This window comes from Vigna angularis, chromosome 2, assembly GCF_016808095.1.
Source record: "Vigna angularis cultivar LongXiaoDou No.4 chromosome 2, ASM1680809v1, whole genome shotgun sequence".
Taxonomy (NCBI): domain Eukaryota; kingdom Viridiplantae; phylum Streptophyta; class Magnoliopsida; order Fabales; family Fabaceae; genus Vigna; species Vigna angularis.
The window spans coordinates 13,743,135-13,768,291 of NC_068971.1; the positions used below are offsets into that span (position 1 = coordinate 13,743,135).

General features: G+C 38.8%; 2 protein-coding genes and 1 long non-coding RNA gene across 3 annotated transcripts; 2 read left to right on the forward strand and 1 right to left on the reverse strand.

Annotated features, from left to right (window-relative positions):
- Nucleotides 1-3,242: 3,242 nt before the first annotated feature.
- LOC108327284 (uncharacterized) lies at nt 3,243-4,886 on the forward strand. The gene is made up of 2 exons (XM_017561005.1): nt 3,243-4,427; nt 4,506-4,886. The coding sequence occupies exons 1-2, from the start codon at nt 3,243-3,245 to the stop codon at nt 4,884-4,886; spliced, it is 1,566 nt and encodes a 521-aa protein (XP_017416494.1).
- Nucleotides 4,887-6,646: 1,760 nt separating this feature from the next.
- LOC108327283 (uncharacterized) lies at nt 6,647-7,825 on the forward strand. The gene has a single exon (XM_017561004.1). The coding sequence runs from the start codon at nt 6,647-6,649 to the stop codon at nt 7,823-7,825; it is 1,179 nt and encodes a 392-aa protein (XP_017416493.1).
- A 1,459-nt stretch (nt 7,826-9,284) lies between these two features.
- Nucleotides 9,285-10,742, reverse strand: LOC108347083 (uncharacterized). Its single transcript, XR_008247023.1, has 2 exons — nt 10,529-10,742; nt 9,285-10,405 (listed from the first exon to the last, which is right to left on the reverse strand). It is a non-coding gene; the product is annotated as an uncharacterized LOC108347083 (long non-coding RNA).
- Between the last annotated feature and the right edge of the window lie 14,415 nt (nt 10,743-25,157).

Here is a 25,157-nt window from a genome sequence, read left to right on the forward strand (position 1 = left end):
AATAAAGGTGCCTTCACCATTGTATTTCATCTTGGATTAATGTAGTGTTATGCTGACAAATTATGACCATACACTTCTTAGATCAAGACTAGAGCAACCCTAGAGACCCCTCTAGTCACCTTCCTCCTTGAGTTGGCCTCACCTCTCTTGGAGCCATCAAACAACACCTCATTATTACCATTTAAACCAAAATTGTGAGCATATCACCTTGTCCAACCCTAGCAATGTAACCTTGGATCTTTTCCGACCCCATTTTCGCATTCATCATCCAAGGAAACACCCTCTCCATGCTCATCTTCTAGTTTTGACCCAACCTAGCTAAAGAGGTTTCCATCATTTGGTATCAAGAGCCTTGGTTCTTCAAGAGCTATGTTTCCTTGGTTTCCTTATCTTTATTGTTTTTATGTGTTTATGTGTTGTTCTTACTTGTCATAATCTTGTTTCCATTTTTGTTGTTTTTGTGGTTCTACTTTACTCTACTCTTGGAACCATTCATCTTTTCCAATAGGTGTTCTTGTGTTTTTTATGTTCTATCCCCCTTTTCTAGTTTTGAATCATTTCTCACTTTTTTTTGTGGGTTATATATGTTATTTGGTGTCATTTTAAATTTTGGATCCATCCATGCTGTCTAGAAATCATGTTTAGTCCTTTACTTGTCTTTATTTCCAAGTTAAACCTTGAAAAAATCACCAAAAATATATGTTTGTGTGTTTTTCAAAACTGCACCTTTTGGGAACCTTTGAGTGCTTTTTCTTTGCATATTTGAATTCATATTTGTTGTTAGTTAATCAATAAATTCATAAAGTTAGGTTTCATACATGTCATTTTTTAGTTTCTTGCCAAAATTTTGATTCTAGTAGGATTTTTCTACCATTTTGTGTGTGACCTTATGTCAGAACTATTAAATTTAGCTTTTACTAGAAATCCAGGTGTTAGTGTGAGGGTTTAGAAAATTCAGAAAGTGGAAGATAGATGTGTGTATCTGGTTGGCCGATTGGTTTTTTACGGTAGTATATAAGCAAAATTTTCAAACGTTGAGCCACTTTTGCATGCACCTCTTCTCTCCAGAATTCTCAATTTCTCCTCCTTTTCTCTACAATCCTCCTTCTTCTCTCTAAAAATCCTCACTTTCTTCTTCTACTGATCATCATCTAGGTCGTATTTGAATTCTTCTTTGATGGCAAGAGTTTCTTTTCCATCAATCTAGCTACTGTGCGAAGCGGGTATGTAATTTCTCTCGTTCGTTAAAGTTTCTGTAATTTCTGATACATGCAAGCATTGTTTAGCTTGCATGTGTTCTTCATCTCTCTCTCTCTGAACCTGTTTCTGTTTTGATCCTCTGGTTGGTCCTTTTTCACCGATCGAAATTGTAGTGGGTTGCTTTAGAAGTGATTGTTGGTTATTCAAAGTGGTGGAGGCTTAGGAAATTCCTAGTCTATTCAAGGTAAGGGAAGCTAGTGGTTTAATTATATTTTTCTGTGTTTGGAATTGATGTGTGAACGTTTTCATGTATGAATGATGGTATGTTTGATTGAATTGTATTCAAATTCTGTGTTTGGCCGAGACATGTGAATTGGATTGGAGTTCCTATTGTAGAACGTTCGGTCAGTCTGGGTGGGAGAAGATAGTGTGTGAAAAGGTGAGTAGTGAGCAATGTGTAATAGGTTCAATGGAATAGGTTTAAAATAACTTAGAAATCACATTTGGAGGGTTAGAGATTAAGGAAAAATATCTTATTTTGGTTTAAGAATTGTTATTCAAAGATTTGTTCTGTTGACCGTTTGGCTATGTTACGTATTCAGTCATTAACTGGGTTCGGTCTATTAGCAGTATTATCTATTTATGATCGTTCGGTCTAATCGCAGTGTTCTAATATTAAATTAGTGTTCGGTTTGGAAAGAGTATCCAATAACCTCTAAGTACTCGGTTTAGTATAATATTCGGTATAAGTTTTAAGAGTTTCAGTGTAAGTTATGAGTGTTGGTGTAAACTCTTTGGGTTGAGTTAAGTGCCTAGTAGTTGGTTTCTATGGTGGTCGGTCAATAATAGCGTTCGATCAGTTTCCTTTTGTTTTGTCTATTATGAACCATTCGGTACTCTCGGTTGGGTAGTGTGAAGGTGTTCGGTCTCCAACATTCACATGTTTTCTCTTTATTATGTGAAAATTTAATTGATGAATGATTGTGTATGTTAAGAATTGAAGATTTCTACTTTCAAATATTGTGGACGAGAATTCCAAGGAGGAATATCTCATGGATGGTTGTGGAATTGTAAAGTATGAATATGGATATGCTAAGCTGGCATTCATCCTTATATTCTGTGAGTTACTCATTCTCAAGTAGAGAGGAGTAACTCATGGGTGAGAATGGCAGGAGGTCCTACCGCCTCAGGGTGCCGAGGTAGGTAATATGGGATTAACCTTGGGTAGTAGCTTGATTGGTGTCAGCTGTTACACTACCACAAGTGCAAGGACTACTGTAGCTACATATTCATACAATCTGGATGGTTAAGTCATAGTGTTCGATTTATATATATTTATATGAATGATGATGTTTTGGTTGTATGTGATGAATTGTATTCATTGTTGTACGATGTACCGTTCGGTTTCATATAGATTGAACTTGCATGAAATGCATATATGTGTTTATAATTAAATTACAATAGCTTACCCTATTTTCTTGTTCTGTCTTGTCTTGTCCGTTCGATTTTCTTTTCCCTTACGATGATCATCTTGTGGATGTGAGCAGAAGGTGATGAGTGTTCAGTGGAGCAAATGTTGGAAGGCGAAGATCCTGTCGCTTAAGTTATGACCGCTCGGTCATCTGTTGTGTATAGTTTTGAATTGGACCGTTCGATCATTAGATTTAGTATTCCTTTTGTAAACCGATCGGTTTATACAGTGTGTTGTATCACCGTTCAATTTATTCTTATGTTTTGTATCAAACTTATGATATTCTGTAAAGTTTTTAGTTTTATGGTTATTTTTGTATAACTGTAATGGTTAAATACTTTACTAACTCTTAATGAACTGATCTATCATATTATTATATGTGATTAATCTATGATATAGTATTATGCTATATTTTGAGGATGTTACATTAATGGTATCAGAGCAGTTCTTTCCTTAGAACCCTGTAGGTTATGAGTATGTTATGCTTGTGTTGTGTACTCAGTGTTAGTTTAGACAGTATCCTTGTCTCCTTGGTTTAGACTAATGGTTCTTTCTCTATGAATGATCAGAGATGGCATCTCGGTCTCCTCCTTCTTCCCCAACAGTGAATTCTCATACATTATATTTAATAAGGATGATGGAGTCGATACTCACGGCAATGCAGCAACAGAATGTTGCATTAGTGCAACAGAACACTGTCACTCTACAACATCTGGAAACCGCTCGGTTATCAGCGGAGGTATCTCAGAGACAGTATGTGGATCTGATGGCGAGCAACAGAGCCACAATTGGACCACCTACCTCTTCTGTCAATCATCACGCAGAGTGGAGTCTTGAGAGCTTTCTTCAACATCATCCGGCCAAGTTTGATGGCAAGTGTAGCTTGGATGAAGTAGACCAATGGTTCCGAGATATGGAACGAATTTGTAACGCCAAAAGATGTCCGGACGAAAATAGATTGGCGTATTCTGAGTACATGTTGACGGGAGAAGCTAGTTATTGGTGTAGTAGCATGAGGATGCTACTAGAAAGTAGGAGAACTCCCATCTCTTGGGAAATTTTCAAAATGAAGTTTTATGCCGAATACTTCCCAGATAGTGTTCAGTTTGCTAAGGAAGTGGAGTTTCTTGAACTGGTTCAAGGAGGGATGACGGTATCAGAATATGCCGACCGGTTCAAACATTTGTTGAGGTTTCATACGCTGGCCATGAATGAGGAATGGCTGTGTAGAAAATTTGAAAATGGATTGCGAGTGGATCTCAAGTTGATGGTGGCTGGTTTGTGCATCAAGCAATTTCCCTCTTCAGTAGAACGGGCTAAGGTCTCAGAGAAGAACAAGATGGAAGTGGAAAGGCAACAGCCAAATGTTAGAGGGTCGGTTTCCTCCAAAAGTAGTCTCGGTCCTAAGAGGACTCCTTATGCTCGACCTTCTTCTTCAGGAGTTAGAGGTCATTCTTCAAGACCTCCAGTACTGTTCGGGCAGCAAACCGTTCCAGCACATATTAGGTGTTTTACTTGTGGGGGTCCACACTATCAGTCAGTTTGTCCTCAGAAGGATAGTGGCAGATGGTGTAATCGGTGTAGAAGTGTAGGGCACTATGAGAAATACTGTAATATGGGACGAAGAGCTAGTGATCAACCACAACATGCAGGCAGGTTTCAACCAAGAGGTGGTGGTGGTGGCGGAAGAGCTCAGGCTGCTAGACGAGTTTATGCACTAACAGGAACAGAAGCAACAAGTTCAGGTAATCTTATCGTCAGTACTTGCTTGTTGCATGGAATATCTTGTTGTGTGCTTTTTGATTCGGGGGCAACACATTCCTTTATCTCATAGGAATTTGTTGAGAAGTTGGGATTTTCAATCGATGAGCTTCAGTTTGATATGGTGGTGTCAACCCCAACAGTTGGGAAGGTTAGGATGATTGTTTATTGTGCTAAATGTCCAATAGTAATTGAGGGTCGTCAGTTCAAAGTGAACCTGATTTGCTTACCTCTTCAAGGTTTAGAGGTAATATTAGGAATTGATTGGTTAGTTGCCAATCGCATTCTTATTGATTGTGGAGAGAAGAAATTATTGTTTCCAAATGAAGAACAAGAAGAGTCGTTGGCAATCGGCCAGTTGAGGCAAGATATATTGGAAGGTGCTTGCTGCTTCTTGATACTATCTCATTTGGAAGTGGAAAAGGGTGAGCAGAGTTTGGACCGATCGGTGTAGCGTAATAAGAAGATAATCAATGAGACAAGGAAATGGAAGTTAATCAACAAGTGATGGTTAAGCTATTCATAGGGAATTATGAAGATAATGTACTGTATGACATATTACCTATGGATGCTTGTCACATTTTGTTAGGAAGGTGTCAACACCCAATTTCGTCCGGATTGACCAATAGATTTATTTTGTTTTCATCATGAGTGTAAAATAAAAATAAAAAAAATAATAATAAAGATAAAAAAAAATAATAATAAAAAAGAGAGCGTTCGTCCTGCACCGTACACGTTCGTTTTCTCCTCTTTCAAACGTTCTTCCTGTATCCTACGCGACCGTTCGCCATCAACTGTGCATTGCAATCGTTCGTCCTTTTACTTTCACGAACGTTCGTCCTCCACCATTCGTACTTTGCCTCATTAGAACGTTCGTCCATTCATACCTTTAGGACGTTCGGTCTTGCAGAGAGTCAACTGTTCGGTCATATACAAGCTTTTCAACCGTTCGACCGCTCGTCCTCAATCGTTCGGCCATTTGGTGTCATTGACGTTCGGCAATTTTCAGTTCAAACATTCGACTGTTCAGCCTCTCAGGTTTATCGAACGTCCGATTTTGATTATTGAACGTTCGGTTTATTGTTGAACGTTCGGTCGTGATGTGTTTGAACTTCGGTCTTGATGTGTTGGAACGTTCTGTCGTGATGTACTTGAACGATCGGTCTTCATTTGAACGTTCGGTCCCATGGTGTTTGCCTTCAGCGTTCGTACTATTAGTTCTTATTTTCTTCCAGCGTTCGGTTTTGAATGTTCGTCCTATGATTTGTGCGACCGCTCGTTCTCCCTCTTCTAGCGCTCGCCCAGGTAGCTCCGCTTTCTAGCCGTTCGGCCTCAACTCATTCGACCTCAAATACGTTCGGTCGTTCGTCTCGTTGACGTTCGACATTTATCTCTTCACGGACGTTCGACTTTTCTGTTCATATTGATAGCGTTCGGTCATTTTTCTTTGGTAGTTGGACGTTCGGTCTTGTGTTTATAGTTGAACAAACGTTCTATACTCGTGAGTTTGGTGGGACGTTCGTCTTTTCTCTTATTGCTGTTTTAATAAAAAATATAATAATAAAATAACAAAACAAAAAACAAAAATAATAAAAGAAATAAAAACAAAAATCACAAATCTGGAACGTGTATCAACTCCTAGGAAGTAGTAAAAAACAAAGGACAAAACAAAGTGTTACTATGGGTCTCGACAAAGCTTGGACCTCGACAAAGCTATGTTACTATGGGTCTCGACAAAGTTGACGCGGTCGGCCTCGACAAAGCTCCCGCTTGGCCTCGACAAGCCTTCCACGCGGTCGACCTCGACAAAGCTCCCACTCGACCTCGAGAAGCCTTCCGCTCGGCCTCGACAAAGCTCCCGCTCGGCCTCGACAAGCCTTCCATGCGGTCGACCTCGACAAAGCTCCCGCTCGACCTCGACAAGCCTTCCGCTCGGCCTCGACAAAGTTCACGCGGTCGACCTCGACAAACCTTCCGCTCGGCCTCGACAAAGCCTTCCGCTCAGCCTCGACAAGTCTTCCGCTCCGCCTCGACAAAGTTCACGCGGTCGACCTCGACAAACCTTCCACTCGGCCTCAACAAAGCCTTCTGCTCGGCCTCGACAAGTCAGTCTCGACAGGTTCTTATGCGGTCAGAGATTTAATAAGAGAGTTGCAGGCCCAGATTGAGGCACAGCCACAGATTATACAAGCGCATGCACACACTCAGCAAGAGATGCGGCGGAAGCATGAGAGGGAGATGAGGGCGCTAAGGGCCGAGCGGGAACCTCCCGAGCGGACCGCCTCAAATCGAGAAAACGCTAATGAGGCAAGCCACAATCATGTCAGTCCGAACGGTCAAGCTAAAGGGGAACCGACACCCTTGCAGGTCGCCCGACCAACCAGTCTATTGCCTTTCACGGTAACAATCATGCAGACGCTAATGCCCGAAAAGACTCCCCCCATATTAGATAAGTATGATGGTTCTGCTGATCCGGACAACCATTTAAGAACGTTCTGTAATTCAATGGCGTTCTATACAGATAGTGACCTTATCATGTGTAGAGCATTCTCATTGTCACTAAAGGAAGAGGCCTTAGAATGGTACCATACTCTTCCTCCCAACTCAGTGGATTGTTTCGCTACTGTGGAAGACCTCTTTAGGAGACAATATGCTTCCAATCGAAAACAGGAGATAACACCAGTGGATTTAATAAACACTAAGCAGGAGAAAGGAGAAACTTTGAAGGCCTTTATGAAGAGATATACTGAAACTGCGCGACGAGTTAGAGAGGTAGACCAATCTTTTATTATTAATAATCTGCCTTCATGTATGAGACCAGGATATTTTGCGGAGAAATTGTATGCGCGGCCTCCAAAAACGATGGAGGAACTCCAAGACCGAACAACTGAATTCATCCGAATGGAGGAAATGCGCTTGACGCAGAAGAAGCGACAGCAAGAAAGAGAGGCTGGCGGAAGTGGAAAGGACGGCAAACGACCGTTCGGCAATAACGATAAGAATAAAGAGTTTCCCAGGCCATTCAAGTTTCACCATTATACAACACTCAACACGCCAAGAGCAAAGGTTCTTGAAGAAGCCTGTAGAGCAGAACTTATCACACCTTTAAGAAAGCCATCTCCAAGAAATGCAGACAAAAGAAGAAATTGTCGTTATCACCAAAACCATGGACATGACACCGAAGACTGCATCACGGTAAAAAATGAAATAGAGAGTCTTATCCGGGCAGGACATCTACAAAGGTATGTAAAGGAAGCAAGATACGACCCCCCTGAGAAGGGATACGCCAGAAGGAACCCCGACCTGTCGAGCAGGAAAGACGAACGACGACATGGCTATAGTCGCAGTCCCAGTCGTAGTCGAGAACGGTCGGTTCGTGGAGTGATTAACTAAAAAGAAGTATCAACAATTTTACTATTATCATGTTTAAATTCGATCTCATTTAATCCATGCTTTTGTTATTAACTTACGTTTGAGGACGATCAATTGCTCCCGAAAAGGATAAATAAAATCACATTCAATGAAAACGGATAAGAGGTAAACTCCTCTATAACATTTGAAGACCGACGGTAAATTCCGTTCGGATAAGAGGTAAACTCCTCTATAAATATTTGAAGACCGACGGTAAATCCCGCTCGGATAAGAGGTAAACTCCTCTATAAACATTTGAAGACCGACGGTAAATCCCGCTCGGATAAGAGGTAAACTCCTCTATAAACATTTGAAGACCGACTGTAAATTCCGTTCGGATAAGAGGTAAACTCCTCTATAAATATTTGAAGACCGACGGTAAATCCCGCTCGGATAAGAGGTAAACTCCTCTATAAACATTTGAAGACCGACGGTAAATTCCGTTCGGATAAGAGGTAAACTCCTCTATAAATATTTGAAGACCGACGGTAAATCCCGTTCAGACAAGAGGTAAACTCCTCTATAAATATTTGAAGACCGACGGTACAACCCGCTCGGATAAGAGGTAAATTCCTCTATAAACATTTGAAGACCGACAGTAAAACTCTCAGGTAAAACTCTGAAATCAAATTCCTTAAAACAAGGGGAAAGAACCCTCAAACTCATGAGTCTTATAGTTAACCGCTCGGCTAAAAGCCAAACGATTAACTCAGACTTGGGGGGCATGTTACTATGGGTCTCGACAAAGCTTGGACCTCGACAAAGCTATGTTACTATGGGTCTCGACAAAGCTGACGCGGTCGGCCTGGACAAAGCTCCCGCTCGGCCTCGACAAGCCTTCCACGCGGTCGACCTCGACAAAGCTTCCGCTCGACCTCGACAAGCCTTCCGCTCGGCCTCGACAAAGCTCCCGCTCGGCCTCGACAAGCCTTCCACGCGGTCGACCTCGACAAAGCTCCCGCTCGACCTCGACAAGCCTTCCGCTCGGCCTCGACAAAGTTCACGCGGTCAACCTCGACAAACCTTCCACTCGGCCTCGACAAAGCCTTCCGCTCGGCCTCGACAAGTCTTCCGCTCGGCCTCGACAAAGTTCACGCGGTCGACCTCGACAAACCTTCCGCTCGGCCTCGACAAAGCCTTCCGCTCGGCCTCGACAAGTCAGTCTCGACAGGTTCTTATGTGGTCAGAATCGGCCAGTCTTCGCCGGTCAACCTTGATAATGATCTAATACTCCCAGGAGTGATTGGCAAATAATTGAAGAGGAAAGTGGAGGGGTCTCCCGTTTACCTAAAGAGGTAACAACTGTAAGTGGTGGGTCCCTCCACCTCTAGTGCGCCAGCCAATACTAAGCACCAGCATTTTATTAACTTCTGAGTGGACTGTGCATAATGAGGGAATATTCCCTAAAATCAGATAAATAGAGAAGGTATAGATCTATTCTGATTCAGATTGAATAAAAACTAAGAACCCATTCTGACTTGAGCGTCGGAGTTTTTCCATTGCAGGTCCACCCCATTACACCAGACACCGGCAGCAGGAAGAGAAGCAGGCGGAGACGAAGGGAGGAGCACGCATCAACAGCAGGAAGAGGAGTGTTTCGGGACTGTAGCGGTAGGTGTCCTCTGTTCCAGTTCGGCAGAAACACAAAGGAAAGTCCCATGTCACAGAATGTGTCTGAGCTCTTGGGAAGTGAACAAGAAGAAAAGGGAAACGAAGTTTCGCATTACGGAATGAGTTGGAAGGTAAGATCCCGGATCAAGATGAAAAGTGTTTTTAAATGGTTTTTCGGAGAGAGCAGAAAAAAAAAAGCCAGAGAGAACGGAGGGCAGGGGAAAGACACTGAAAAACCAAGAATCCATCATCATCGAGTGACAGCATTTCAGAAATTCACCTACAGAGAGAAAGGAAGAGACCATCGGAGGGATCGGGCTGGTCAATAAGGGAGCTCCAAGAGGTAAGTGCACCTTGCTCACACCTAGCACACTTGCATCGTCATATGGTTGGATGTGTTGAAAGTTGTTTCATGTTTGATTTTGCATGTCTGAGTATGATGTTTCACCTTGTTTTTCCTTCCTATGTCATTGCCCACCGCTTGAGCACACTTCATATTCGCCTTTAACCTGAAACTTGCTCGGCCCATTTCTTTGTTTTCTTTTCCTTGATAATCAACTGATTTCCCATATACGGCTCTATTACTTTTATCCTGGTTTACATCAAGTTGCTAGTTCTCCTGTATATATATAAACAAAGTGAATAGACCAACCCAACAGTAAAAAAGGAAAGAACCCTTTTGCATACAACCCTTCCTTATACCACCAAAATCCCCAATGTCGTTAGCCTGCAAAAACAAGAGTCTAAACCCAACCGCACAGAGATGACTACAGCGATCATAAGCCTCCACGGTTATCTTCACTGATAACTAATCTTCTTCTCCGAGCAATCAAATTTTTGACCGTTTCCTCCTCCATCACGCGCATCACAGAAAGTCATCATCCCGCCCAACTTCCACTTTATCTTCCAACTATCAAAATCCCAAACACAGAGACAGAAAAAAACATTCACCTGAAAAATAGAGAACAAGTAATCCCTAAGCTTCATCACCTCCATTGCTAGCACCAAAATACAAAGCACAGAAACAGAGAGAAGAGAAACAGAGGAAGAATGAAAGGTTAGATTGCCACGAACGGCGACAACGTTTCCGGCGCAGGAGACACCACCGACGGTGACTTTTGGCCGGCCAAGGAGATGTGCGGCAGCGCTAGTCTGGAGCCATGGAGCTCTCGTGAACGAGGAAGAAGCCCCTAAGCCTCTCCTTCGGTTCTACGCGGTAGGAAAAGAAAACCCTAAGCGCTTTCTGATTTGGGATAGAAAATGGGCCTTCGGCACCAACATTCACCAACATTACCTTACAAATTCATTGCTGCACCCTTATCCTCGTGGGCTTGGACCACATATCCCCTGGTTTTTCTTTTACTTAGCTTTTTTGTTTTGATTATTATTTGAATTTAATTTTATGCTGTTGTGATTTTGTTGATTATTAATTTGTCTTGTTACTGCTGCATGGGACCTTTTGTAATATAACCCCAATCCCTTTGTGTTGTGCTTTAGTTTTATTAGGCTTGTTTGTTTGTTGTATTCTACCGCACCCATACTTGCTTTTCTAATGAAAATATCCAATAAGAATCATATAAAAAAGATAAAATTATAAAATAAAATAAAAAAAATCGTTTTAGGATATCTGTAACATCTTCGTTGCAAATAAATAAATGAAATTTTGATTTTGTTAGCCTTTTATTATATAGATTATAAAATAAAAAAATATAGTTTTAGTGTTTCTTAATTATTTAGTACCCTTTTAGTAACTAGAATAAAATTTAATTGGTTTCAATTTTAGATCTCTTTAAACGTGTTCACGTCAGTAACAATATCACTTTTATTTTATATTTTTATCTTAAATACTTATGTCAATAACATTATATTTTTGTAAATAGTTAGGTAAATAATATCATTGTGGCATTTCAATTACTTACAAAATATTCTTCTTATTTTATATTAAACCTTACGAAAAAATAGTTACTGTTTTCACAATTTTATTTTAAACAGTTATGAAAATATTATTTTAATATTGTAAAATAAAAATATTAAGTAAAAAATCTAAAAAAAAAAAATAATGATATGAGTACTTGTGCGATCGTTCGCATCAGCCTAGTACTTAATGTCCTTAATCTTAAAAGATATTTTAAGGGTTAGGCACGTGTGTGATCGCTCGCATCGTCCTCGTGCCAAAAACCTTTTCCCGTTCTTTTATAAAAAATACAAAAATATATTTTAAGGGTTAAGCACTTGTGTGATCGCTCGCATCGTCCTCGTGCTAAAAACCTTTTCTCTTTCTTTCATAATAAAAATACCAAAAAACCAAAATATCAAAATTGTCATTCAAGGACCAGCCAGAACTACGTGATCCTTGATTCTCCATCAAAAGTGGAGATACGTAGGAGCAAGGCCAATCCTTGTCAGGTTCATTTCCCCAAAAGTCCAAATTTATCCATAATCAATTAAACAAATCTTTCAAACAATTTCCAAACTAATTTTCAAGCAGTTTCTAAATGAACTACGGAACCCTGATTTCTCATTCTGAATGGGAATACGTAGGAGCAAGGTCAATCCTTGTCGGGCCCAAAAAACTAAAAAATATTGTTTGTTTCTTTAGAGTTTTATTTCAAGGGAAAGTTAAACATTTTGAAAACCACATCCATATTCGCGCATTTAGTTAAAGGTACTGCCTTAGAGCAGGCGTTGTAGGGTGCTAATACCTTCCCTACACGTAACCGACTCCCGAACCAAGAATCTGGTTCTAATAGACCATGCCTTATCATTTTATGGTTTTTCCGTAGTTTTCCAGAATAAACTATGGTGGCGACTCCAAATCTCTTTTTCAAAAACCTTTTTTTTTTCGGATCGTCGTCCCGTCGCGATTTTTTCCGGTTGCGACAGAAGGCCTTGTCTTTTTTATAAAGAATCTTTACATAATGGCCACACCAATGAGATAACCATCACTCATAATAAAAGGAAGTTTGTACTTCATCCTCTCACACCTTTTCAAGTGGAAGAGAATCAAGCTCAAATGAGAATGAAAATAGAAAAAGAAATAGAAAAAGAAATAGAAAAAGAAAAAGGTAAAAAGAAAATAAAAGACTTGTTTTGTTCTAAGTGTCAAAGCATGATGCATAAGTCTCAAGAGTGCCCCAAAAAAGAAATTATGATGTTAAGGGCCAAAGGCTTGTGTAAAGATACAAAGGTCTCCTTACCATCTTCCTCTAGAAGCATGGAAAGAAAAGACCCCAAGAATCTTTGTGTTCGAAATAAGATCTTTAAGAAACATGCTCCTCCTTTCCAAGACCTTAATCACTCCTTTGATTTAAGGTGTATCGTTCTTCGGAGCTATATCCTTCATATACTCATTATTACAACATTTGTTTTAACTTGTGTTATAAAATGGGTATTTGACCCCGGTGAATAAGCACACCAAAACTCTAAAGAAGAAAAGGATGTTTGCCTTGTTCCATGTTGAAGATTTGAGGGGAAATCCTTTTCAAGAGGGAGGAAATGATGGCAAATACCCTAGTCATGACCAAACACTTTCAAGAGAGTGGAAGTCATCTATGAAGATGGCATCAACTCTACCTTGTGGGCCACCTTTAGAGCCATCATGGAGCATAGATTGAAGAGTAGTGTAGGATATCTAGGCCATTGTATTCGGCCATGTAATGTAGGTTTTTTTAAGGCTTGTATTAAGGCCTAAGTAACATAGGATTTTTCTTAAGTTAGACGTCTAAACCATGTGGAAATTGTGTGTCATGTGTCATGCTTCCTGTTAAACTGTGTTTTAGTCGCCTAAAGCAGAACAAAATATGTCCCTACTAGTGTAGCATAGAGCAACCAAGATATCAATTCTAGGACTCGGCTAAATTAAGTATTAAAAGTGTTTGGTTAATTATTTTTATTTACTAACTATTACTAAAGGTGGTGAAAATTAAAATGAAAGAAACGAAATTTAAAAAGAAAAGAGTAAAAAAATGAAATTTGTTTAAAAAGAAAATAAGAAAATAAAATGTAAGGAAATAAAACCTAAGCTAAAGTAATGAAGAGATGGAGTCCAACTATGCATACAAGTCAAATAGTAACTAAAACTAACCTATGAATGCTATGAAATAATGATGCAAGGAAACTAGAAGTAACTGGATATGGAAACTAGTGATACATGAAAGCAATGAACAATTTAATGAAAAGAAATGGTAAATACATATAACAAAACCAAAAGAATGGAAAATTGCACCATCTAAACTAATGAACCTAGTCTCTATTCTATAGTAATATCAAAATCAAAGAATCAGAACAAGAGAAATGGTTATAACAGAAATTAAAATCAAATTCTTATAGGATTAGTGCAAAGAATGTTTGATCACAATTCAGGAAGACATCCTGTGAAAAACAAACCCCATTTGGGATCTTTTAGTTCATTTTCAGAACTTGAAATAAGTGATCTCCCTCAGTTCACCAAACCATTGTGAATCCAACTCAAACTCATGTTTCTAACCAAGATCGGAAACAAAATCCTATCTTTAATACAATTAAACCTATTATAAAACTCTAATGCAAATCTCACACTTGAATTTTAACAAATTTACACTAAAATTGAATCCTACAATCTAATACATCTTAAAGACTCAGCAGAAACTAAAGTATGCAGAATAGTACATGAATTCTCATTATTACAATCAAAGTAAAAAATATAACCTAAACTACTTTTGATTAAAACAAACACCTAACAACAACTACCTAAACAGTTTAAACAATTCGTCAAATCAAAACAATGCAAGAACTAAGCAGAACTAATACAAAAACTACAAAAGCAACATGTTCAAACTAAAATTGAAGTAAACTCCTAAAATCTAAGTGCAAAGTCAAAGATAGATGCTAAATTATGAACTATCAGACGCATAAAACTAATATCAACAGATAAAAATCAAGACAATGGAAAATAAAGTTCAATATCAGAATGTGAAATCCAAAATTGCAACCAAAACTCAAATCAACGCTTAAAATCAAAGTTCATAATCTAAAATTGAAACCTATACTCAACTATCAAATATCAAATGCAACAAAACAAAATAATAATGAAATTTTACCTTAAATTCAACTAATCATCACAAGAAAGCAACCAAAGGCAGAGAACATAAATCACAACAAAAGAATCAACAAAAACTAAGGGTCTATTAAGAGAGAAATAAGAATTAGAAGAATAAATCACCGTGGAAGCAAAGCCGAGACGATCACGAGTAGTCACCACTGTGATTGCTCAATTAACAGCTCGATCAATAATCCAAGAGTATTAGAATCTACATTACGAGATGCGCGTAAAAAGCCTAGAATCTCAATCCCTTTATCTATTCTACAAAGAGAACTTCTACTGTCGGAACAATCGCTTCCGTTATAGAGTCGCGCAGCGGAATAAATTAAGATAGCGAAAAGCGTGTTCGGTCAAACTCGTATTAAGATGGTCCGTTTTAGAAAATCAATTTTCTTAGAGAAAATTTATCAAACAGTTTATGAGCATAAAATGTAAAGAGTGTATGGAATAGAAAAATTCAACACAGAATTTTTATCCTGGTTCGATTCAAAAGAATCTACTTCCAGTTGTTAATCACTATAAAAAGTGATTAACGTTTTCACTAAAATCAGTTTCACAGATTTACAATAGAGTGAATGAAACAATAAGATAAAACCTTGCTTCGACGAACGAACCGGAAGGATGCTTCCTTCGACCAATGAACCAGAAGCGATCAATCTACACTTTCCTTCGATCAACGAACCAGAACAGTGTAGAAACAGTCTTCCTTTGACCAACGAACTAGAAGAACAACAACATTTCCAACTCGAAGAGAACCGCTCCGACCTTTGACCCACAAAGCGCGAGCTTCTCCTATTCACGAGACCAGGCAATGCAATGAACTAGCTTTTTGGAACTTCCTCAGATCACACTGTATTCTCAAAAAGCTCAAAGTTGACCCTCTAAGGGTTTTGGAACACTTATATATAGGCAACTGGTCTGAGTTAGAAAAGACAGATTACAACTGCCATTGATAATTGATTATTGTTAGTGATAATCGATTAGTTAAGTCCGTTATAGGGTTTTCAGAAAGTGATAATCGATTATCCTGGGGAACAATCGATTGTTCTAGAGACTTCTGCAATTCTCATTAGGACCAGTTGATAATCGATTATTTGAAGGAATAATCGATTATTCCAGAGCGAAATGCTTTTTTCAAGAGTGCTCATGATAATCGATTATAGCTTCACATAATCGATTAAATGTGTAACTTAACTAAGGATACGATATTTTCTAAGTTTTACATATTCAAAAACTTTTCTAATACATTTATATTCTACAAAGTGCTTTTACAACAATTATAACAGCTTTTTCAAGTCTATCTTCATGCAGCATCATCAAAATCGTTTATCTTCAAATTTACCATTGCTCCTCATTGGTAACATCTACTGCATAAACTAAAAAGCTCAAGCTATAAACTATAAAGTGTTTTTGTATGTAAGGCTATCTCTTTATTACATGGCATAGAAAACCCCTTTATATAAGGTCAAAGAAAGAAGGAAATAGGAAACCTTCTTCATGATGCTTCAAGCTTCTCCCTATTGGAAAATCTCCGTTTGCTCTCCTCTCCAAGCCCTCTAATCAACTTCTTCACCGATCAACATCCCTTGGTTCAACTTCACGCTCCTGGTAGGGGACTAAGCACTTGGGAGCTTTCTTCCTCTTGCTTCACCCTTTCTCTATCTTGAACCCTAGCTCTATAGGGTGTTTCTCTTTTCCTTATGAAATGCTCGAGGGTTGATGGAAGTCTGCCTAGGATTGGAACTCACAGGTAGCAACTCCAAACAACAAGCAATGATGGTCCAGCGGAATGAATGAAGATGAGTGGTGTTTTGGTGTGTTTTTAATGGAAGTAGTGTGTGTAGAGACCTCTTAGCTCAGAAGGGCTTCCTACTATGGAAGGAAGCTAGAGGAAATGGTAGAGAAAGTGAAGAGAAAGAGTGACTCAAGAGCATATAGGGCTAGAATAAAATTTTGCAGCATTTCACTCAAGCTCAAAAGTCAAAATTACAAAGGAGAGGCCCTCTTATTTATAGGTGAAGAAGGGCCTCAATTCTGTCCTAATTTCCCTCCAAAATTCAAAATAAGAAACGAGCTTGGAGGCCAAGTCAGTTGGGTCACGGAAAACATGCTAGGTCACATGGACAATGCTGCCAAAACGTGCTTCAGGCAGCTCTGCTAGCGCTGGAGCACCCCTCTCCTGTGGGCGCCTAGGCGCACGTGGCTGGGAAGTCAATTTGGTTCATCTGCGTTGGAGTCCCCCCATGTTTGAGGGTGTTGGAGTGGCCTTAGTACTGATTCCTTCAAGAATACTTTTCCCAAATCTGATTTGTTGGCCATGGTTCTTGCCTTTATTGTATCCTACAAAACAAAACAACCACATAGTATTAAAAGAGGAATCCTTCTAAGACATAAAGAAAGAAAATCAAGAAAGAGCCTATAAAAGTTCTTCTTCAACTTCCTTTTTCTAGCCTTAGCATGATTTAGTACTCCTTTGGATGGCTTGCCTAATTAGGTTTCCATCAAGGGTGCTTCTTTCAGTTTGCCAAAATGAAGCATAATCGCAATGACCCCAAAAGTAGCAGCAGAAACACACCAAACGGCATTGTCCTACTAATTGAAGCCAAACCCATCGTTCTGTTTAAGTGGGCTTCAGCCAATCAACGGCCAAATGCCAAGTGCAGCACAACAACCCAACAAGGGCCCAACTCTTTTAATCCAATCAGTCCAAGGCTGAGGCCCAATTCTCTCTTGTAGCAGCCCAATTTCAAATGACTAGCCCACTTTGACAAAAAAAACATTTCAGCTCAATTGATCAAGCCCAATCTGTAGAAAAAATCAATCAATAATTAAAGAAAGGGCATTTTATCAAATAAAGAAATTTAAAACCTATTTAAACAAAAATTAAAGAAAAGAATATTTATTCAAATATTTTCCAAAAATCCTAATTTCCTATTTATATACAAACACTAAACAAAATACTCCTAAAAGCCTAATTTTAACTACAATTTTACTAATCTACAAATTTAAAGAAAAATATTAAAACTAGCTTATTTCTAAAAAATTGGGAACAAAAACAAGCTAACCTAGGCTCATAAACAACTAAAAGATTGCAAAATTAGGGAGTTATCACTTCTGGTGGAGATTATTTGTTTTTTAGAAGAGGTCACATGGCACCTTAGGATTGGAGAGGATTTCTTTTTGGTGGTGGCCACATTTTCTCCACCATTGGAGAGAATTTGCTTTTAGTGGTAGCCACATGGCACTCTAGGAATGGAGAGATTGTGTTTTGTGAATGACCACATGTCCTCCCATCATTGGAGAGGATTTGTGGACAATTGTCCACTTCTTATAAGGCCTCATTCTTGGCTAACCGAAGCAAATGCTTTTGCCTTGGTTCAAAAGAACCGAAGAAATAAACCCAAAAAAATAAAATAAAAATTGGGTTTTTGGCAGTAGTTATCTTAGAAACCGCTATCATAGACCCTTAAAATAAAATAAATAAAAACTTTCCAACGTTGGAAATTTTTTTCTACCCCAAATTGATACATAATATGGTCAAACTGGAGCAAATGTTATGATCGTTTAAAGATCTGCGATAATTTTTTATTTTATTTTAAGGGTTTATGACAACAGTTCCCAAAAGAACTGCAGTCAAAAAACCATTTTTAAAAATTTTTGTTTTGTTTATTATTTTGATTCTTTTGAATCGAGGCAAAATAATAACCCTTTTTTGCTTCAGTTGTTAACCAAGGCCAAAAACCCTCCCATTTTTATCTCGTCTAAATATACCTTGGTTCGAAAATTGTTGTCGTAACCCTTCGCTGCACTAGTGAACATCAACACATCAATCACGAGCAGATGGGTCATATTGTATTCATAAACTTTCTAAGTAGTCTGGGAAATACAGAGTTAGATGATACAAGAACTTTTGTTGACAGAAATGGCATGGGATGTGGTGGGTATGAGGTATAACTCTCCCTTTTTCTATTAGAAAATTTTAATGCAATAAATTTTGGCTGTTGTAATTTCTCAATTTCTTTGATCAACTCTGTTATTACATTTCCACATTAGTATGGTACATTAGTATTTCTAAATTTCTTTATGGCTTGCAAGTGTGTCACACTTTGATCAAAATCTTCTTCATGATGAATAACTTGAATAGTCTTATTATTAGTCTTCATTTACGTTTAGTCTTTCCATTGTATTTAGAACAATTTTCTAATTTAGAAGTAGAATTTAAATGTTTTTCCTTTGTACTAAGGTGTAAAAAGTCATAGTGTTGTACTGGTGAGTATCATATGTAAAAGATTACAAACATATTATGCAATAATCTGTAGGTAACACTATTGATAGTGGCATATTTTACTATGAATTCAGTATTGAATTAGAGAAAATATCAACTCTTTCTCATCCTTTTTACCTTGTAAATCCTAGTTTTCATTTAGTTTAAGAAGTGGTTTCATCTTAAGCTTTAATTAGATAAATTGATCATTAACCCCTTTATTTATACAAGTTAATTAGTTGGAAGAAGTCTCTGCATCAAATGAAGAGTGCTGGAACCAGAGAAAACAAGAAAACAGCAAAAACAGCAAAAATATGAAGAACCAGAATCTGGAAAAAGTTAGCTGGAGCGCCCTTTTTCCATGGGCGCTGGAGCGGGCTCTGCACCAGGACTGGAGCTAGCTGGAGCGCCCCCTACAAAAGGGCGCTGGAGCGCCCTTTTTCCTGTTTTCGCGCGCTGGAGCGCGGTCTCAAGCGCGCCTGCTGCTGATTTGGCAGATTGGGTTTATTTAACCCCAAATTAGAAGGGCTTTGTTATCTTTGGCATCCCAGACACAAATTCTCTCAATTGGAGCGTCCAGAGGCGAGCTAGGAGCTGTGGGAACAGCCCTTCTTCATCCTTGGGTCCTCCTCCTTCTTCCATTTCCACCATTGTTGTAAGCTCAAGCTCTCCATTCATGGAGAGCTAGTTTCATTCTTGTTGGGGATTGATGTAACCACGGATCTCTTATGTAATTACAGTTGTTTTGAATGATTATATGCCTCTTTCATTGATTGTTAGTGTTTAATTCCTCTACTTAAAGCTTGTATGAGTAATTCAACCATATCATGATTTTAGGGTTTGCTTGATATTGGGAAATATTGGGTGAATCTAGAACTGGATTAAACACCTAAAGGAAATAGTATCTAGGGATAGAACTAGGACCTTTGGTTGTCTTGAATCTCAATTCTTAAAGCGGATGAACTTGTTAGGTTTTCCAAGGGATTGGAGTTTAAGAAGTAAGTCTAGGCTCTCTCTACCAAGGGATTGGGTTTGAGTAAATTAGAAGATTGACATTGGCTAATTAATGAAGAGGAAGTGATTTTCTATACATAAGAGTGAAGTAGGTGAAATCATCCCCCAACAATATCATTCCATAGCATTTCTAATCTTTCCATTCCAAAGTGTTTGCGTTATCAAAGATCACTTTTACACTTTATGTTTTATCTTTAATTCAATTGCATGAAAACCACAAAAACATGGAATCATTCTTTAGTCTAAATTAGTTAGATATTATACGATTGTCTAGGACACGAGTCTCTTGGGAAACGATATCCGGTCTTACCGATTTTATTACTTGAACGATTTGGTACACTTGCCAAAGTCACAACAAGTTTTTGGCGCCGTTGTCGGGGATCCGTGTTAAACTAGACTTTTGTGTGAATTTTAACCGATTTAGGCTTTATCTTTTTGTGTATAATTTTCTATTTTGTTGTAATTATTATCTTTATTTTTGGGCTGACTTGTGGCACGAGTTTGGTTGTTTTCTAGTGTATGCAGGGAAACATCCGTACAAGGAGGACTGTGTCATCTGAACCACTCCTTGTGGATCCTGAGATCGAGAAAACAGCTCGTAGAAACAATAGTGACACCAGGAGACAGCGAGCTCTAAGTCAACAAGCTGCCCCGCAATCTTCATTTCCTTTCAACAATCAAGAAATAGAATCTTTTGATTCTTCTTCTGTGAACGGGATGGCTGGCGCAGGACCACCTCCAAGGAGAACCATAGGGGACTCAATAACCTACACAAGCCCGAGGAATTTCTCAAGCATTGTGAGGCCCACTATGAGTGACAAGCTGGCAGAAATGAAGCCTGCTCTACTCCAGCTCATCAGTTCAAACCAATTTTCTGGCCTGGACAATGAAGACCCTCATGCGCACTTGGTCACCTTTTACGAGTTGTGTGGCACTATGGGTGTACAAGGGGAGGATGAAGAAGCATTGTACATGAGACTCTTCCCATTCTCACTGAATGGCAAAGCAAAGGCTTGGCTCTAGTCACAGCCTAATCAAAGTCTTACGAGCTGGGAGGATGTAGAATACAAATTTCTAGCACGCTTCTTTCCACCATCAAAGAGCACAGAGGTGAAGGCTGCCATTGCTACCTTCGTACAAGGAGTAGATGAACCACTTTGTGAAACCTGGGAAAGATTTAAATCCTTACTGAGAAAGTGTCCCAGCCATGGATTCAGTCTAGAAATGCAAGTGCAAACTTTCTGTAATGGTTTGCAACCTCATACTAAGATGATACTAGACGCATCTTTTGGTGGTTCAGTACTATTTAAAACTGCTGATGAAGCCATTGCGGTGATTGAAAATATGGCTTCCACTGACATGCGGAGCCAACATGGGAGAAATCCAGCACAGAGGAGAGGAGTGTATGAACTGAGTGCCCAGGATGCTTTACTTGCACAAAATAAGATTCTGGCCCAACAGATGGAACTCCTAACTCAACATATGGCCAAACTACCTCAGCAGTTGCAAGCAATGCAAGCTCAACCCCAACCACATCATCAAGCAATGAGATGTGATTTCTGTGGAGATAGCCACCCCAACGGCCATTGTCAAAGTCCTAGTAGTTCCCAACATGAAGAAGTCAACTATATGGGGAATCAAGGACGACAACACTTCTTCAACAATCATTTCCCTAATCCTTCCAATCAAGGGTGGAGACAAAATCAAGAAGCTTCTAGTAGTAAAAGTCCGTATCAACTTGCTCAACATTATCCACCTCAAAATGATCGGACTTCAAAGCTAGAAGACACATTGCAGATGTTTATGCAGCAGTCCATCCAAAACCAGAAAAACACTGATGCATCCATAAAGAACCTGGAAGTGCAAGTTGGTCAATTGGCTAAGCAATTAGCAAACCAACAGGGTGGACATTTTACTGCAAATACTCAAGCCAACCCGAAGGAGGAGTGTAATGTAATATTCACAAGAAGTGGGAAAGAGGTTGGAAGAAAAGAAGAAGAAGAAGAAAAGCCAGAAGAAGAAGATCAGAAAGAAAATGAAAAAGAAGAAGACATGGTTGGAAGAGAAGAAGGGAATAAAAAGAAAGAAAAAGAGAAAAATCAAAAAGAGAAAGAGATTGTGAAACACCTTCCTTACCCAAAAATCCCATCTACTGAAGGGAAGGAGAAACAATTGGCTCGGTTTAAGCAAATATTTGATCAACTTGAGATTACCATGCCATTGACCGAAGCACTACAACAAATTCCTGCCTACGCAAAATACATGAAGCAAATCCTCAGCAAGAAGAAATATTTAGATGAGGAAACAATTGAAGTACAGGGAAATTGCAGTGCCATCATGCAGAAGACTCTTCCTCCAAAATTTAAGGATCCAGGGAGCTTCACCATTCCATGCACTATTGGAAACCAGGAGATAGGTAGAGCTCTCGTTGACTTGGGAGCTAGCATCAATCTGATACCCCTATCTATGCTTAAGAAGATTGGTGGTCTTGAAGTCAAGCCTACGAGAATGATGCTACAGCTGGCGGATAGATCCATCAAGTACCCTTATGGTGTAGTGGAAGATGTGGTGGTCAAAATAGATAAACTCCAATTCCCGGTGGATTTTGTAGTTATGGACATGGAGGAATCTGCAGATATACCACTCATCCTTGGAAGACCTTTCATGAAGACAGCCAAGGTTGTCATTCATGTGGAAGAAGGAATAGTGAAATTGAAAGACCAAGATGAGGAGGTGACTTTCAACGTCTTTGGGGTTGAGCAGCAAAATCATGAAAAAGAGACTAGTCTTGAAGCTACAGATGAACTTCTATCAATTACTAGTCTAACAGAGCAAGCTGCCAAGTTGGTAAAGAGGAGCCTTAGTTGTTTATCTCCAAGAGTAAAGGGAGAAGAAGAAGAAAAGGAAGAGGAACTAGTTCACCAAAATCCTGTGATGGCAAGCGATGAGCCCAAACCTGGCAAACCAGTGAGATTCAAGAATAGGTTATGGGTCATCAAGAACATAAAGATAAATGGAGTGCTTGAGATAGAGGCTCCATATTCTAGGAGAGTCAAGTTGGTGACTAGGAAATTACTGAGAGGATGTTGGTGTCATGACAAGAAGATGCATTCCAACATCAAAAATCAAACTTGAGCTTAATGGAGTCAAGCTAATGACGTTAAACAAGCGCTTACTGGGAGGCAACCCAGCTTTCTAACCCTTTCTCTATGTGTGATTTTGTTATTTGAGTGTGTTTTTATTGTTTGAATTTGCTTTAGAATGTTTTGATTTGATTTGGTTATTTTGGAGCATGTTAGTTTCAATTGTAGTTTTTGTGTTGTTAATGGTTAACTAGTGTAATGTTGAGTTTTATTGTGTATTGATGTGTTTTAGAATTGTTCAATATGTCTTTATGTGTTCTAGTGTGATTGAGTATGTTCTGAATGGTTATGTTGAGTTTAGGTATGTTTAAAGTGTAAAATTTGAAGCCTTGAGTTGTAGAATTAGAAAGCTTTGGAAGTGTGCACCTAAATTGGCATTCTTGCACTCAATTTCAATCCTTATGGATTTGATCAAGTTTGTATAGTGAAAACATGTTAATCTGGGCTGAATTGAGCATCAAGAAGTGCCAAATTCCAAAAATCGTAGGTGTAGTTGTGAAATTCTGCAAATCTGCAATCTGGTATGGCGCTCCAGCGCCCTCTGCTCAGGGGCGCTCCAGCGCGCTCAGCACAAATCCAGTTTTCTGGCATTCTGACCCATAGCTAGCTCCAGCGCCCTCTGCTTAGGGGCGCTCCAGCTAACTTTTTCCAACCAGACCAGATTTTTCAGCAACTCTATTTTTCTCTTCTGCTTCAAATTTTTCATGCTCCAGGCTGTGTTTTGTGATTTTTCTTGCATGTTTAGTATGCGTTTGACCTTGTGAACTCATGATCATGTGATCTAATGATTGTTTGTTACAAATACATACATTGTGAGCTCACATTTGCAAACTTTATTTTCAATCTTTTGTGCAGAAATGACTTCTTCATCCAACTCCAAGAGAATAAAAACAAACGCCGCCACAAAGTAGAGATGTCAACAGAGGAATATGCGACCCAAGTAGCATGGCTTGGGGACCAACCCAATTTATTGGGGGAGGTGGTGCAGAAAATGAAGGAGTCTGACAATGAGCTACAAATCATGAGTCACAGGACCTTTTATTTTGCTTTCTTTTACTTTGGTTGCTAGTTAGCTTTTGTTTTTCAATTTTAGTTAAGTTGTTTTTGTTATCTGGTTTGTTAGACTTATGCTGATTCATAATGCTTATGGTTTGATATGAAATGATGCTTGAGATGGGTCAATTTAGTTCAAATTGTATTGCTTCCTTCATGAAAAAGTCTGAGAATGCTATATGCTTAACTGAGATCATTATTCATGGCAGTTGCTTGATGATGTTTGTTGAACCTTGAGTTAACCTTGTGAGATGTTGTGCTTTAGACTTTTCTTGTGAATGCTATCATATTTGATCACAATTGACTTTGCCTGAGTTTCTCTGATTTGAACCATTTGCTTGTTAGTTGCACATGATCAAGGCCATCTTGCTCTCCTACTCTTTCCACATATTGCCAAAGAAACCAATTCAAAACCTTTCGACCTTGATTGTTAAATGACTCTTTTTGAACCTTAAAGCCCAAATAAAAAAATTCCCTATTTTCCTGACCTTGAGCTAAATGGAGAAATCATCTGTACTGCAGGAGAATGGTTTAAGTTTGGGGGAGTTGTTATGAAAGGATGAATTGAGAAAAATTTGAAAGATACAAAAGTAACAAAAAGGAAGAAAGAAAAAGAGAGAAGGAAAAATGAATTCAATGAAAAACAAAAGTTGGGAAATAAGTTGAGAGTGGTTTATTCAATTTTGGAGTAAAAGAGATACTATGCTATATCATGAATTAAATTGTTTGGTCTCTTATCTCAAGGTGCTTTGTTGTCCAGAAAAACCAATTTTTCTTCTTAGCCCAGCCACAATACAAGCTTCAAAAAGTCCTTGTGATGTAACTTGCTTGTTAATGTGTTTGATATTGTTGAAACAAAAGACAAAGTTGATTTGTGTAACATTGTAATAGTTGAGAGTAGACACACATCCTTATACACCATTGTGCTTGAGTGAAACACTTTCCTTGGTGAGGATTGGTTCCATGCACTCATTGAAAACAACTTGCCATGTTTATTGATCTATCATATGCATCTATCTTGTGACTTTGAAACTGTTAGCACCATGATTGAAGTTTAGCTTGCTAAGACTATATTGTCTCTTGAATGTGATTTATAAGTTGAGCAAGCATGATTGATTTGGTTTAACTGATTGAAACTATGCTTGAGTT